We start from the raw sequence: 16996 nt of genomic DNA, 5'->3' as shown, positions 1-16996 counted from the left end.
AGCCTCAGTAGGGACATAATTCTGCGGGAACATAAATCTCAGTGGAAAGAGAGGGAAGGAGAGAGAAACAGACAGAAGGCAGTAACCTCAACATAGGGTTTCACATTGCTTTGGGTAACTGTGAAGTTTGGAAAATTATTATTAATTATATTATTTAGGTGGATAAGAAAAATAAATGCATTACTGATAGTCACCTGGGTGGTTACTTAGGTACCAGTTTATCTTCATAATCTTAACTGCACAAATACTTCACTTTCATTCATATGGCCTGTGATTACATTGACAGCCAGCAATTGGATCCTGCTCACACTGACTCACTGCATCAACCCAACATTTAGAGTACACTCTACTTTCTAAAGAGTGATACTATACTTAACTTTACAACTCTGTCTCCAAGCTACTGCTAGGGCAATTCTTGCTGTAGATCTTTTTATATGATATGTCCTTATACATTTTACAGCACAAGACAATTTGGTACACTAGCTATAAGCTAATTAATTAATTTCACTCATGCTAACTTAAGACTCCTACTAAGATCTGCAGTAGTAAAGTATGTATTAACTCCCACCCTACCATCTCCCACTGCATCCTAATGTGGCTCCATGCTAGCAGAATGTTGTGTACCAAATGACCATATAGCCCTTCCTCTTTAAAAGCTTAACTGGGTACAAGAATTAATAGATCTTCTAATACCCAATGGCATAGACAAAATGGGATTATTTGCAAGAGTAAGATTGCTCAGTACTAAGTCAGGACTGCTGAACAGTCCTTAGAAGTTAACCTCTAAATTTTCTGGCAGGGATCTGCTACCCCATTATTTATTGTAACGCACGTATCTGTATAAGTAATGAGAAAGAGTATACAAGAAATACTTGATTGACATCTGTAACATCAGATGGGTGGGTATTTTTTTCGGATTTCAATTAAGCCAAGCATTTAAAACACGAGTTTCCTGTCCATCAAAGCATGTGCTTAAATCCTTTGCTCAGCTGATGGATTCTGCTGAAACAACCAGACAGTTTTTCACTGATGCTAACAGATTCTAGAACAGGATAATAATACCATAACATTCTAGAAGAGCTTGAGAAATCACAATTTAAATACATTACTTTACAGTGCAAAAGAATGAGCATTCATTTACAATGACTTTCCTTGCTCTCATTCTCAATTGGCTAAATCCACATACAAATTAATGACCTGTCACAATGTCTGTCGAGGATACAGCATCAAAAACTAAGACACTGCAGAACTTACATAAAAAATACTAATGCAATTTCATTTTAGACTATTCAAAATTTTCAGAAAATAATGCTAGGTGCACATTATTACCTGTATTTATTCCTCTCTTCCAGGTATCACTGAAGCTCAGCAGAACTGAGGCATTTACTTAAATTATGAGAATCTGACTTTTAGTACTATGATAAATGGAAGCAATAAATAACAACAGCTTTCTTCAGCAATTGCCAATATGTATTTTGCAGCTCTTCATACACTATACACTAATCTCCTTTAGCATCAGGTAATTCAAACTCTTTTAACATATTTTTGATACCTGTATTTATGACACCACAGTTGTATTTTAATCCCAGGCAAAAGCACATTAAGAAGGAACTATGGTTGACAGATTATTGCTAATCAAGAACAAAATATTTGTTTAATCATCCCTAAACTCAACTTTATAAATCCAAGACACAAGCAAGCCTAATTTAATAAAATCCAATGTCTAAAAGCATAGCCTATATACATTAGCAAGTTATGTATCGCAACAGAGTGCTTCTAAAAAGTGAAACAGAGCCTAGGACTAGTATCCAGAATGTGTGTGCGTCAGAGATTTCACTCTGGACCAAGACTAGTCTGGCCTGGCGGAAGGCAGACACATTAGTGGTAGAAGTGCATCAGGTGTAATCCTGAAGGACATCCGGGAGAGAAACCCAGTTTGCATATGCCAACACTGCTCGACAGTGTGAACCAATTTACACTAAGTTGGAACAACTGCGAGAGACTTTAAAATGTCTTTAAAACTTTAAAAATGTGCTTCTGACCAAAATTAAAATACTCCTAGAGCCAGCCTCATGGACAGTCCCCTTGCAGTCCACTGGAAAAAAACAGTTTTAGCTGGCTGCATTGACCTTGTCCACATGACAAAACAGCCACGCCACCCAGACATGGTGGCTCCACTCAGAAGAGCTCACTGCCAGGGCTAATTAGAGCCTGAGATCAGGTGAACTTCATAACCACAGAAGGTGGAATTCAGGTCCAGTCTGAGAAACCAAAGCAGAAGTTTTACTGGCAAGTTGAGAGTAGAACCAGGGTTTGATTTCCTTGCCGGCATGTTGGTGCCTAATATCACTTGAGCTGTTCTACTGCTTGTGAGATATCTGTGCGTAGATGTAGATGTGGAAGATCTGTGTCCAGCTGCAAAAGCAGTTGGAGGTCAGACAGGATCCTTGCGGCATTTTCAACACAGACAACTGGATGTAGGCAACTGCTTGATGGCTTGGCTACCAGAGACAGACATAACATTTTAAAACTCTGAACACTTCTGGATGTACTGAAGAAACACTTGACTGGCCTTGCCAGAGCCAGGTTAGGTCTGCCAAGGCCGATGGACATATCACCCTACAGCAGCCTGACAGGCTAAGCCAGGTGTGTGTGGTTGAGCATTTCACTGCACGTTCTCTGGCATATCCCTGCCATTGAATCTATGCTTACCCATCACCTGATGAAGTGTAAAGTAAAATGGAGCTGTCCGTAGAAGTTTGCTTTGCATTTGGTTCAGACTCGATTTGTGAAAAAGCAGCCCCAGGGAATAAAAGAAACTATGTCTCTTGGGAAGAAATAAAAAATGCAGTTACAATTTCCCAGACAACTTCACTTTTGCCTTGGCACAATTCCTCCAGTGTACCATACAACTAAAATTAAATTGTTGTTTTATACGTTTAATAGTTGGGTATTAAATATACCATCTTAAGTTCAAACAGAAACTCCCTGAATTCAGTGAGACTACATTTAAACTCAGATACTTGTATCTGCAGATCTGTCCCTACAAGGGTGCAAAATCCCGAACAGACACTTAAGTATGCACCCTGCAGGCACCAGCTTTCATAGAAATGTACAAGACCAAGAGTTTTTCATTTGAAGCTCAGGGTGTGCCTTATATACAGTCATTTGATGCACAGAACAGTTGTTTATCCTCTTGACAAAGTGTTCACTCCTCTCTCTCCCTCTGCCACGGGAGGCAGGAAAGGAGGCAGTGAGGATGGAGCAGGGAAGCTGGTGTTGCTCTGCTACCCATCCTGTGTGAGCAAGGCCCACTTGATGAGCCTGCTCCTTCTTCAACACCCAACAAATCTGACACCAACGTATTCACACAAAACACTAAACATGCAATTGCACAACAACAAGATGAAGAGATCTAACATGTTTCTTAGCTAGTTAGGAAGATGGTTTACATAGCAGCATGGCATCATAAAATAGTTAGGTGCATGGAAAGCTATTAAATGACAACTTCTCCAGGAAACAACTTACCAAAACTGCATGTTATGTTAGTCATAAAACTGGTAATTTCTAACTTGTTTTTCCTGAAGCCTTGGTATTTTAGAATATTTAAAGATTTGTTTTCCAACGGCTTTCACTTTTAAACAGTGGCATTTAGATAATAGAAGTTATATTTTCTTAAGGAAATTTAATAGCCAAGTCACGTGAAAATTTTAAATGCAAAAGGAAAATATGAAGCACACTACTGGAACAGTTGTTGTTGCCTATGTTTACAATTTTGCTGGGAATTTAAAGAAAACCTTTGCTTGTTTGGTCAGAATGCTAGGCAGGAATGAGCCCACTTTACAGATCTACAGATCTTGGTCACTGTCTGTTTTTAATTCTAAAAGTCACTGAGTGATACTGTTTAAAACATAGAACAAATGGGAGTAGAATAGAAAAGAGCATTTACCCAGATGAGTTCGTTTTGAGAAATGAGAGAGGAACAAGGTATGCTGTTACAAACACTTCATTCTGTTATCTCTTTCAGACATTCATCTGTTTCTAGTGCACAGCTCAGTATTTTAAAAAATCTTCTCAATTCAGAAAGTTGCTGCAGAACCTTCTTGCTCTAATAGTTAGAAAACACCTTTTAATATCCAGGCTGAAGTGATTTATACCCAGATAATATACATTTGTTCTTGTCCCACTGTTACCCACGATTTAAAAATCATTAGTTTTCACTCTACAGTCTATGGATTTCAGAAGGTTCATAAACTGCTTCTAAGATTTTTAAAGTGTCATGAAGCAAAGTAGGCCAGCAGGCTGTGATTTGCTCTAACAATGCTATATAACGTGTAGCATCACCTTTAGAAAAAGTTTAGGAAACCAAATAAAGTAAAAATCACTGGCTCAAACAGTTCTTTTCCCTCTTGTTCTTAGCCCTTCCATGTGTTTTTAGTCAGCAGACACAGACATCTTATCAGCCTTCCTTTCTACATTAAACTAACCAAGCTTTCCTAGTTTTCTCCTTGCAAGAAATGTCACTGGTTTTCCTTTTCACAGCTACTGCCATCTCAGTTAGAATTGGACATCAGTGTCCAGAATCCCACAAGAAATATCACAGTGCATCCTGTAATTATGTCAACATTGCCTTAAATCAGCTGGAAATATGTGCCAGGATCACATATGTCCAGCTACATTACACTGCCATCCCATTGCCATCCTTTGGTGAACAGGTATACTCAGATCCTCTCTTCACTCATGGAATCACAGAATGGATATGATTGGAAGGGACCACTGGAGATCACATAGTCCAACCTCCCCACTCAAGCACAGTCCCCTACAGCAGGTTACTCAAGACTGTGACCCAACAGCTTTTTAATATCTCCACTTACTGTTATCCATCCTCAACTGCACAGCCTTTCATCCTGCGCCAGTGGGTCCATGACACCACTGTCACCTCGCTCCTCAAGGCTGACAAATGTGAAGTGTCAGCTTGGAAATGACTGTTAGTGAGCCACCTGATGATGCCTCACCAACTGATGAATCCAATCAAATACAAATGCCTGGCATGAACTAAATACAACTGACTGTGGCTGGTAAGCCATCTGCATGTTTGGACTATTCTGGACTATATTTTTCTAGTATAATGGCCATGAATTACAATTTTTACTTTAATGATGTTCTAACTTCATCAGTAATAGGAAGGCTAAATATTTAGACACAGCAACCAAGTAATAATTAACTTTCTTTGAGGAACATAAAGCTACAAGGATGAATAATTTTAATGGAAGGGCTAATACTTCTCCCATGGAACTAATCTTAAAACTTTGAATTAATTCTTTAAGAAACTGCACTGAACGTCTCTAAAGTATATGCACTCAATGCATAACAGTTCTATAGTGTTCAAATAAGTCTTAGCCAAGCTGAAAATACCTGTGGGAAATCTGATTTTGATTTGATGAAGTCTATATCTGAGATAAGACTCATTTATGATTTTTAGGCTCATAGGTAACTTTCTCGCACTACCTTTAGGTGAAAAACTTTCTTGTGGCTTATTCTATGTTTTTGATAACTTTCTCCTCTTGCCAAAGGTTAAAATATCTTTCTTTTTCAAGGTCATTACTAAGTCTAGCTTCAAAGCTAACTTTAACTTCATGTGAATTTTTCATCCAGAGATTATTTACTGTCAATTTAAACAATGCAAATTAGAAATTCATACTAGGGCACTGAGTTGCCATACTATAAATTATAAATGGGTTTAAATTAAAAGTCTAAATCCCATGCCATCTCAGCTTTCCCACACAAATAGTTCTTGAGCTCCTTATTTTGAACTTTGGCTACGTACTGGTTGTGTCTACGCAGATAAATTTAGCAGTGCCAGGAAGCATTCCCAGGCTTTGAAACTCAACTGTCTACACTATTAAATTGTTAGAATTGTCCCCCAGCATGTGTCACAGGAGTGGTTGTAGTCTGTTCTATCTAACAATCTTCCAAAATATTGCCAGGGCACAGTTTGCAAGTTAGGACATGCCAGGAATGGTTCCCAACAGGCAGTATGAGTCCAGTGACCCAGTTTTAGAAGGTAAAAAAATGTAATAGTATGGACACTGGCCAGTGTGCCAGCTGACTCTGCAGCAGAGGGTGGTTCTGGACATGCTTAATTTGCAGGTACAGGCATAGCAACTGCATCCCTCTGCTGGGTGCTGGCAAGATGAAATGTACGCAAACGTCTCTCCAAGAGGCACGGGGGTGTTTATGGAGGGGTTTCATGCCTACACGCTGTCATCTGGGCATAACAACCCTCTCCAAGGCTCTTGCCCCCATAGCTTGCCCCCAAGCTTCATACAGCTGAGGAGCATTCACCCTTCTGCAGCCACTCCAGAAGCCTACTATTCCAGAAGAAGAGGCAAAAGGTCAGACAGGAGAAGGAAACACTGTTCCTAACCCACTTCCCCCTACTAACATCTTCCCTGATCTTAAGGGACCTTGTCCTATTTTATTCACTCTTTTGCTGCACACAAAGCTCATCACAATAAATAAACTATTGTAGGTTGCAAAGGTATAGTCTAGCACAGCAGTGCAAGACACATCCTGGCCACACTAATTGTATGAGATCACCCACCTTATTCCATCAACTTCTGCAAAGTAAGGCATGTGACTTTCGACTTTTAGCAGTAAACAAAAGAACCTCCCAAGGTTTCACAAGTAGCTTTTTCTAAACCTCTCAACTCAAAATATTTGTCTTTGACCTTGCAAGCACAGCCAGACTAGCTTTCTTCTCTCTAAACTTTTCCTTTCTGAAAGATAACCAGAAAAATAAGGAAAGTGGAATGTGTGACAACTCATCAACTGTTTGTAATAATTTATTTCAAACCGTTTATTCAGTAGCTCTCTCTACTGATGCACTCTCAATTACTTGATTGAATAATATTCTCTGAAATAACACATGATGTGCTTGTGTCAAAGAGGCTCTCCACAGAGGCTATCAGCTACCTTTTAAAATCAATGAAATTCATAAATTTGCATCTGGCTTCTCAAGGAGAAAATAAAGGAACCTTTTCCCCCGGTAAGTATGACCTTCTCATTCTAAGGCCAGCTTGTTTCAAGTCTTCTGCATCTCTGAATGCCAATGTGAAGATGGATAATATCTTTCTCAGAATAGACAGATTTTGAAGTCTATTATATTCCCCTTTTTAAGGAATCTAGCCATAATTCCCCTTAGTAATTGGGAGCTGCACGCTGTTCCACACAGTAATGCATATTCTAGCTATTCACTGTCATGCTGCCACTGCATTTTTAACAATGCTGATAGCAACCGATGTTATCGAGTTCTGCAGACTTTCCAGGCTATAGCCTTGTTCACACCTCTTTTTTCATTTTGCCATTTCTGAGCAAAAATGTTTTTATTTTTTCCCTTTGTGATGCCTCAGTACTGTGACCCTGCCATTCCTCACAGCCGGATCTTGTTAGTTTTCAAATATTGAGTCCACACTGTCTGATCCTACCACAGATTTTCTGTTCTGATATGTTTGCTGTCTTTATGTTTGCAAGATCAAAGCTAATGCTGTTTATACCACAGTACTAAAAAGGTTCATTTCTCAAACGGTAAAATAATCTTCATGTTTGAAATCTAGCTGCCTTTTCCTCCATGCCTTTTTACTGCTGATAATACCCATATGTTACCACTCCTTCTGGCTTCATTTTGCCATATAGCAATTTTCTTCATTATACTTTTAGATGGAATTTTTGAAAGAACTCAGCAGCAGCTGAGTATCCTATGCCACTGATGCCCCTTCAGGTGCAAGAAAGTAGAGCTGCACTGGCATCAGCCACTTTCCCAAACCCCACTCCCATTTCTCTTTCTCAGCTATATCCAAGTTCTCAGCTCCCCACATTTCAATAGGTGATATACTCCCCTTTGAAATTCTCTCCCAATTTCTCTCCTTGCTTCCCTCACATATATATTTTTTCCCACTGAAATGGAATTTGTTCTAAAATCGCCTGGATAACTTTATGCATTTCCTTCTGTATCTTACTATTCTGTTATCTTACTGTTTTTTAAACAGTGGACCATAGCCCCCAGGATGTTCATAAAAGGCAATTGGGAGAGTTATAAGACACTGAAATTTTTATTACACTCTAAACCAAAAGAAAGTATCTCTTCTCCATTCCCAAAACACCTTTATCCTTCAAAACCAAGTTTTGCTATCAAAATCTCAAATCACTCATACAAATAAAAGATATACACTTTTTACATGATTCATTTTAGACAGATTCCCTCTGGGATCAAGACTGATGTGGCTGTGTGATTTTGAGCCTGATGACCAATTTCAACCAAATTTGACTGATGCTACAAGTCTCCAAAATACTGAACTCCTTCAAGTTTTGTGAAAAAGCTGGTTCCAGGACAGAGCAAAAAGAATCCCAATTTCCCACAAGTGGAAAGAGAGGAATAGTTTATCATTTAACGAATGTAGATGACAACTTCAGGACATCAAACCAACAGACAAACAGCTTTCTGCCAGGCACAGCACATGCTATGCCTCTGTCAACTGTGTAGATGAAGACCCTGTGAGGAACTGGGAGAGTTTAGCTACCAAAGGTATGAGATGACAATATGCAAGAGAGAAATTTTGGTATTGTGGGCACAGAAAATTTGGGAGAAGAAATGACTTAGAAAGGACACACTGGGCACCTCATTTTTCCCTCAATTCTATTGTCCACAAGATACACTTTTTTACCTTCATTTTTATAGCCAAAGCATGAAATACACTAAAATGTTTAATTCAAAGTAATGAAACTGAAAAGCCTGCACAGCCCCATCACTCATTTCACCCACAACTTCCTACTAAAACCTCCAGTTCATCTTTCCAACCTACCCAGCTAATCTTTGGACTCCTATTAGGACATGAGAACTTCCTGAGCTGGAATGGCAGTACTCATCACAGCCAGTGTGACAGCAGCAGAGCAGAGGCTGTCATGGGGCATTCCCAGGCAAGGAAGAGGGAGGCTCTGGGGATCTCTATGAAGTCCAGTGGGAAGATTTTGTTTGGAGATGAACAGATAGAAAATCATACTGGCAGCATGATCTTCTCTGGGGAAAAGAAGCATATGCACCAGGCCTGCTTGAATTAGATGTCCTTATAGGCTTGATGAGACAGTCTGTTGGCAAGGAGAGCCTTGCTCCTTCCTCCCTGCCTGCCTGTACAGCTTCAGCATCCCATTTCCCCAAAATGCAGAGGCAATCCTCATTTTACCATGGCCCTGATTTTTCAGAATCCCTGATTTTTCAGAATTTTCTACCTGATGGTCCGACCAACATTCACTATTGCGCAAAGACCACTAAACAACCTGTCACCTCACCCTGGGGGTGGCATGGGGGGTATTTATGCTCTTTTTAAAGTCAGCATTGGTGCTGAAACTCAGCTCAAAACATGCTCAATGTCCCTGGACTTGTCTTCCTCTCCTTTTCGTCTCCGATGTGCCTCCTGCTTTATAACCGGGCACACAGCGGCAACAAAAGCTGGCAGCAGTGTTGGTTAAGGTCCTTTGCTTCTGGTGAGTTCGTAAAGACAATTAACAAATGAAAAATGAAACTTAGAAGGTTACAAATGTACATATCTCATGGCTAATGCAAATTTGTGTAACTTCAGCTTCCAAACACATCATTTGTCAAGTTAAGGAGCACTGCATGACTTGAAATCTCCCCCTGTAGGTCCTCATATGCCATCATCTGTCAATTTTTAATCTTCTTCTGAATAGCAAGAAAATTCATCCTTTTAGATCTTCTTCTTTCATTTATTTAAATCAGTTCTGAGATCCTTTCTACTTTATACTTGAAAGGGAGTCTTGAAAGATGTTTGACCTAGACAGAACAGGCATAGGAACCACTGTGGGCAAAGGCAGTCCCATTTTTTGCATACACATTTAGGAATGACGTTGGACTTCTTAAGTGCAGCACTGCAGTGAGAGCTGACATGCAGATACCCATCTACCAAAGTCTCTAATTTCTCTTCTAAGTAACTGTTTCCTGTAACACATAATTTTCATAATTCCCTCATCAATAGGATGCCTCCTATATTTTTTGAAGCTGGAACTGAACCTGACAGCGGACACAAAGAATAACAAGAAGTGCTTCTACAGGTATATTAACCAGAAAAAGAAGGTCAAAGAAGGTGTACCCCTCCAATCAGCAATTCTGTAAAACTGGTAACAACAGACAAGGAGACAGCTGAGGTACTCCACAATTTTTTTTTTTTTTGCCTCAGTCTTCAACAGCAACCTCTCAAGTCAGTGTACTGCAGAATGGGGACTGGGGAAGTAAAGTGCTTCCCACTGTAAGTACAGATCAGGTTCATGACCACCTGAGGAACCTGAATACACATAAGTCTATGGGACCTGATGGGATGCATCCCTGAGTCCTGAGGGAGTTGTCTAACTCTCCATGATATTTAAAAAGTCATGGCAGTCAGGTGAAGTCCCAGGTGCCTGGAAAAAATGGCAATATTGTACTCACCTTTAAAAAGAGGAGGAAGGAGGACCCTGGGAACTACCTACCTGTCGCCTTACTTCTGTGCCTAGGAATATCATAAACCAGATCCTCCCACAACTTATGCGAAGGCACATGGAGAACTGGGAGGTGACTCCGGACAGCCAGCACAGCTTCACCAAGGGCAAGTCCTGCCTGACCAAACTAGTGGCCTTATACAATGGAGTGACTACATCAGTGGACAAGGGCACAGCTACAGATGTCATTTATCTGGCCTTCTTTAAAGCCTTGGACATGGTCCCCCACAACTCTCTAAACTGGGTTCTGCCCCCCTGCTCTGCTCTGTTGAGACCTGACCTGGAGTGCTGCATCCAGCTCTGGGGCCCACAGCACAGAAGGACATGACTTGTTGGAGTAAGTCCAGAGGAGGGCCACAATTAGATGGAACACCTCTCCTATGAGAAGAGGCTCAGAGAATTGAGATTGTTCAGCCTGAAGATGAGAAGGCTTTGGGGTGACCTAATTGTGGCCTTCCAGTATGTGAAGGGAGCTTATGAGAAACATGGAGAGAAACTTCTTGTAAGGACAAGGGGGAAAGGCTTCAAAGTGAAAGATGGTAGGTTTACATCAGATGTTAGTAAGAAATTATTTACCGAGAAGGTAGTCAGGCCCTGGAACAGGTTGCCCAGAGAAGTTGTGGATGCCCCATCCCTGGGAGTGTTCAAAGCCAGGTCTATGGAATTAGCAATCCTTAACACAATTTATTAAACAAATAATTTTTGTGCCACCTGCAAAGTTCAGCAGCCATAAATGTAAGTTACTCTCTCAACAAATTGTTAAGGTCACTGAGGCTACAAACAAGATCCTTGTCTGACTTCACTAGACACCCTGGTCAAACTCTGGTGCTAGGCTGGGTTTTTTCCTAGCTTTCTTGAATTTACCCCTATACCAAGATCTGACAAACAGCAGTAACAAAGGCTCCAAGAGCATCAAGGTCAAGCCTCTTAAGACTCTTACATAAAAGTCACCTGGTCCTGCAGACTGATTTCAGGTATAAAGGCAAACAACACAGCTCCAGTGAAGAATTCCATCTTTTCATTCTGAAACAATTCCCTGTTTTTAAGTGAACCTTTAACTGTAGCATGTAATAACCTCTCATAGCTTCAAAGAATTGGCAATTGAGTAATAGGAAACAAGTTTTAAAAACAAGCCCAGGGAAAACCTGGGGAACCACAGAAAGCCGGAGGCTTGCACCACATAAATTGGTAGAACTGTGAAGGAAACAGTGTATGCCAGCACATGTACAAACATGGAATATTTGTGTGATGAAAGGAAGTGAGTAAGATAGGACCAACACACCTCTTATAAATAATTTTTTCACAAAACTATTAGAGTTCTCCAAAGATGTAAAAAACAACAAGTACCTTTGGAATTTTTGTTAACAAAGTCTACTTGGATTTCCAAAAAACATTTGATGAATCTGTCATTCATCGGTCTTAAAAGCCCTAAACTCCCAGAGGATAAAAATAAATGTCCTTGTAAGGATAAATAATTGGAAACAGATGGTAGGAAAATACTGTCAATTTTTCAAGTGGAGAGAGGTCAGTGCTGGAGTCCTGCAGGGATCTGTGCTGGAACTTGGGAGCTACTCACTTATTTATAAATGAGCTGGAAAACAGGGTAAATGGTGAGGTCACAAAGTTTGCTGCTGATACTCATTCAGGGTAGCTAAGATAAGAGCTGACTATGAAGAAAAACTTGACAACACCGAGTGATTAGGAAATAAAAAGGCAAATTAACGTCAGTGTAAATAAACAAATATGAAGAAATTTCTTTGAAGGGAAAACAACCTAACTACACAAAATTACATGCTCAAAGGTGACTATTACCACTTCAGGACTGAGATCTTAGGGTTATAATCGGTAGTTCTGCAAAAACGTCATCCCATTGTTCACTAATAGGGAAGAAGGAAGTATTAGTACTTACTAGGAAAGGAACAAAGAACGAAAGAGAGAATATTATTAAGTTACTATATGAATGGCTGGTTTGTCTGTCTTGAATATTGTGTGTAGTTCTGGTCCCACCACCTCTGAAAGATACAATAGACTGGAAATGGTCATAGGCAGGGCAGCAGGGATGATCACAAATATGGTACAACCTAACAACTGAGGTCTGACCAAGAACCCAGCGGTCTCAAAAACAGGTAACTGAGGGGATACAGCAAAGGTGTAATCAGAGCCAGCACAGGGAATGCATCTGCAAGTCCCCTGTTTATGGCTTCTTCAAATACCTTAGCTAAGGGGATCAAATGAAATGGGCAGACAAAAGGTTTAAAACACAAAAAAATCACTACTGAATCTTTACACAGCACCTATTAAGCTGTGGAACTCCTTGCTCTGGGGCACTGTAAATGATGAAAGTTTACACAGGTTAAAAAGCAACCCAAGTCTCAACAAAACAAATATCAGCAAGAGCTTTTAAATGCCAAGATCCATCTGAGGAAATCCCAGAGTACAAGTGCTGGAGAATAGAAAGTACTGAGTGTAAAGTGAGTTTTAGCTGCTCTGATGCTTCTGTGGGCCCACATTACAGACCACTGTCAGAGATCACTGGACTAGATGGGCCTGTGGTTTGCCAAAGCACAGAAGTTTCATGTTTGACTGTCCTCTTCCTGTGGGCATGGGATGAGCCTTCCTGTAGGATTTCATCCTACTTGTCCATGGGACACTTTGTTTCGCTTTCTCTACTTCTTTCTTGTAACACGCAACATCCTAGTAAAGAAAAAAGTAATGACAAATGTCTAATAATGGAAAAAATCACAATGACAGAACTGAAGTGTTTAATTTATTTAACTTGTAAAAGAATAAATCTCAGCAATTATCTCTATTTGTGAGGTTTCTTGCAACCCTTGGATGTGGGGTAATAAAGAACAATAATACCTAATTTCTAATGTTTTCACTAAGTGTTTCTGTTCATGCAGCTGCTCAAATTTAAATGTACATGCAAGTGTTTGTACATATGGACTTGCAATTGCAGAAGGGGAGTCTAGGGGATGGAGAACGAGGCTGCCAACACTGGCTCTCAAAGCATCAAGTGTACCCTGACAGCATTAGGCACATGCAATAAAACAAGCAGACTAAGCCATGGCCAAATCATACGGTCATCTAATGTATGTTGTACTCACATATACAAAGGAAATAGCTTTTTTTCCTAGGATTTTTCTTCTTAATCATGTCATAGACATGTCTAGTCATGGACATGATTAGATAGCAAAAAGGACTGAAAATGCCTGTGTCCAAGAAATTGTGTATCTTTTCCTTACTTAAAAAACACCTCTTCAAAACAAGAGCTCTATCATGCTGACAATTTATAATGACTCATGCAGGACAGAATGTGATCAAAATCTTCCTTTTAAAGAAATGAGTTCCTAAGTTTTTATTTGCAATCCTAAACTAAGCATGATCCCACGTCAGAACCCTGATTCTCAGAAGAATTAAATTACATAAATTTAAAGTATTATATGATCTAACTGAATGCTAACACTATGAAGGTACATAATAGCAAGCAAAATCAGAGCTATACTTGCATACTTGTTTATTTTACTACCTCAGGTTCAATTTTGTTCCTGTACTACACCGAAATATTTGCATGTGTAGATGACATTATTATATTGTTTTTTGTGAAACAAGTGTCTTAAGATTACTATTGTCGATTACTTATGCTCTCAAAACAGTAAAATAGTAACAGAAGTAGGTCATATAGCTCATAGAAAACCTACCATTATAACTGTCTTGTCCTGCACATTGTACTCTAAGTTTTCCTTCTTTCCCACCACCCAAACCTTGAAGAAGTTTTCTTCCTCAAGGGATGAATCCCAAACCTATATGGACTTTCTGGTAGTTTTCTCTCCCTTTGAGGAAACTTTTTTAGGTATTACAGAAATTAACAGTCAAGTAAATGCTGAATTAAGGAAAAACATTCAGCAGACAACAAAGTCAGGCTCTTTCACCACCCAACATTGTTCTAGTTCTTTCAGGGCATTCAGATACAAATTGGGAAAGATGATCAATAACCACCTGGCTATACATGTATTTCCTTACTGTTTTAATTTTGGAGGGAAGCAGTCTGAGAAATTATTCTTCTGCTGATATAAAACTCATTTTATTAACTTTTAATGCCAACAGTGCATCTACTAGATTTGGAGATGACAAAAATTCTGTGTTGCTTTGCCTGAAAGCTTATCTTCAGTGTCACACCTGCACATGTGCAGCATGGTACAGACTGGTTGGGCTCCAGTAGGTCAGCTGCATGCAGTGGTTTCTAAACATTATTATTCACCTGTAGAGAAATGCAGTATTCATTTTATCTACCTTGCACTAGTGTCTGTTGGCAGGAAGAAGTGGAACCATATAAATAGAACATCATTATCTCTGATGTTGGAAAGTGCAAGGGATTTGGAAATTGTGCTGTCCTACTGCATACTGGACAGAAACAAAACAGGCTGAAATGCACGAAAGCAGTGAATATTTATGCTACTTTTTAGCAGCAGAGCCATAAGGAGAGGAGACAGGTGAAAGCAGAAGTCCTTAATGAAGCAGAGGAGACATCAGCGGTGCAAAGATGAAACAGTCTGCCCTGCCTAGAGCCAACTGACGTGACTGTGTACAATTAACCAGACCATATCAGAAGGCATGTCACTAAATAGACAAGAGTAGCCACCAGCATCAAAGAGGATTCCCAATGAAGAGATAAGGAACCCAAACCCAAACTCACTGAAACTGGGGAAAAATCTACCACCCTCAAGTGACTGAAATCAATCCCCAAGTGATAAAGAAAGAAATTATAAGGAAATTTCAGTGACAGAAACAGCATAAAAATATATAATAACACACACAAAAGCATCACAGAAAGGAATGGTTAAAGCAGTTTCATACAAACCAGGGATTTCCACTAAGTCTTATGGACTAGGTGGCAAACTGAGTAATGCTGAAGCTGTTCAGCAAAAAACTCAAAAGAATTATTGCTCAGAAAACTGAAATGAATGTAGGTCAATTAAGGGGACTGAAAAAGTGACTGTGAGCCCATTTTGGAGACATTTTGTTCAGTTTCCCTAACAGCTTATTCCTGCAAACCAAAACTTAACAATTTCAGGGTTTTATCAGGAGGACACATAAAAGGTATGCTTTGATTTTAGCCTTTTTCTTCCCAAATGGTGGAAGAATTGGTATTTTCTGTCTTGCCAAAAGTGCTTTTATTACTATCTCAACTCTACAGACCATTCTTTTCCACTCCTTATCCTTCCAGCTGCACACAAATCACCAGTTCTCTACTAACTCAGAGGAAATGCTGTGCTAGAAATGTAAAAAGGGATGTCCTGGTGTTCTCCCTCTTTTTTATCATATGCTTTCCCCAGGGAGACACGGGATGTTCTGGGGAAAGTCAAATGAATTCAGATCTTCTGAGACAAAATCAGCAACTGAAATTAATTTTTTTAAACACACTTATACAGCGGGAAATAAACCTTACGAGCAAACAAAACAGACCCCAATCAAAACTCATGAATGCCACATCCAACGACCTCAGCTGCCCTTCCAGTTCGCCAGTAAAAAACCTCGCCAACCCCTCCCACTGAGCCGAAGTGGCTCTGCCTTGCCCAGGTGGAAACGTGGGCTCGGGACTAGCCTTCAACAGGCTGGCAGCTGCCTTCACCCCCCGTCGCTTGCTCCGAGTGTCCCCACTGCCATTTTCTCCTGACCTTTCCAGCAGACCACACGCTGCAGGACAGCCGGCCGCCCGCCTGGGAGCGGTGTGATGCTCACGGGTCGGTTCACAGACCCAAACCGGACGGTTCCTTCGGGCACCCTCGGAGGGGTGCGAGGAGATGCGATCTGAGCCCGGTTCGGCCCACGCCCGGTCCCCAGGAGGGCAGCAGGGCCGCCCGGAGCAGCACCGGCACCGCTCTGCAACGCTGCCGGGATGTCCCGGCACCCCCGGAATCCCCTCCCCGACCTGCCCCGCCGGGGCACCCCTGCCCGCCTGCAGCTCCTCTACCCCCTCCTGGCCCGGGCCGCAAGTTTCTCTGGAGCCGCCCGTGCCCCGCGGGGCCGGGCCGGACCGGGCCGGGCCGGGCAAGACGGCGCAGAGCCCCCCAGCGCCGGGGCCGCTGCCCCCACTCACCCGAGGTCAGCTGCATCCAGGCACAGATCTTGTAGACGGTGGCTGTGTTGCAGAAGAAGAAGAGGATGAAGCAGACGATGCAGGCGATGATGAGCATCATCGAGAGCCCGATGAAGAAGGATGCAGCTTTGAAGGCTCCCGAGGGCAGGCTGGAGAAGTCCGTGAAGCTGCCCCGGCAGGTGAGTTCCCGGCTGAAGCCGTTGCCGATGCAGTAGTGGAAGAGCCCGAAGTAGCCCGCCTGCGGGGTGTCCACGCCGTCCCCGATCCAGTACGGCTGGATGAAGCACACCACGTTGACGATGGCAAAGCAGATGGTGAAGATGGCCCAGAGCACGCCGATGGCCCGCG

The 16996-nt window shown here is 41.2% G+C and overlaps 1 protein-coding gene across 1 annotated transcript in view; it reads right to left on the bottom strand.

Moving 5' to 3' along the window:
- Positions 1 to 16994, bottom strand: part of LHFPL3 (LHFPL tetraspan subfamily member 3) — a gene marked incomplete at its 5' end in the record, with an annotated part of 244405 nt that extends 227411 nt beyond the window's left edge. The window contains one exon of the mRNA XM_027888167.1: positions 16649 to 16994. Within this exon, the coding sequence (XP_027743968.1) occupies positions 16649 to 16994 (346 nt within the window). The remainder of the gene's footprint in view (positions 1 to 16648) is intronic.
- Positions 16995 to 16996: the final 2 nt, after the last annotated feature.

This window comes from Empidonax traillii, unplaced genomic scaffold (assembly GCF_003031625.1).
Source record: "Empidonax traillii isolate 1590-97213 ecotype Southwest subspecies unplaced genomic scaffold, ASM303162v1 scaffold234:size820800, whole genome shotgun sequence".
Taxonomy (NCBI): domain Eukaryota; kingdom Metazoa; phylum Chordata; class Aves; order Passeriformes; family Tyrannidae; genus Empidonax; species Empidonax traillii.
This window is presented reverse-complemented; position numbering and strand designations above follow the sequence as displayed.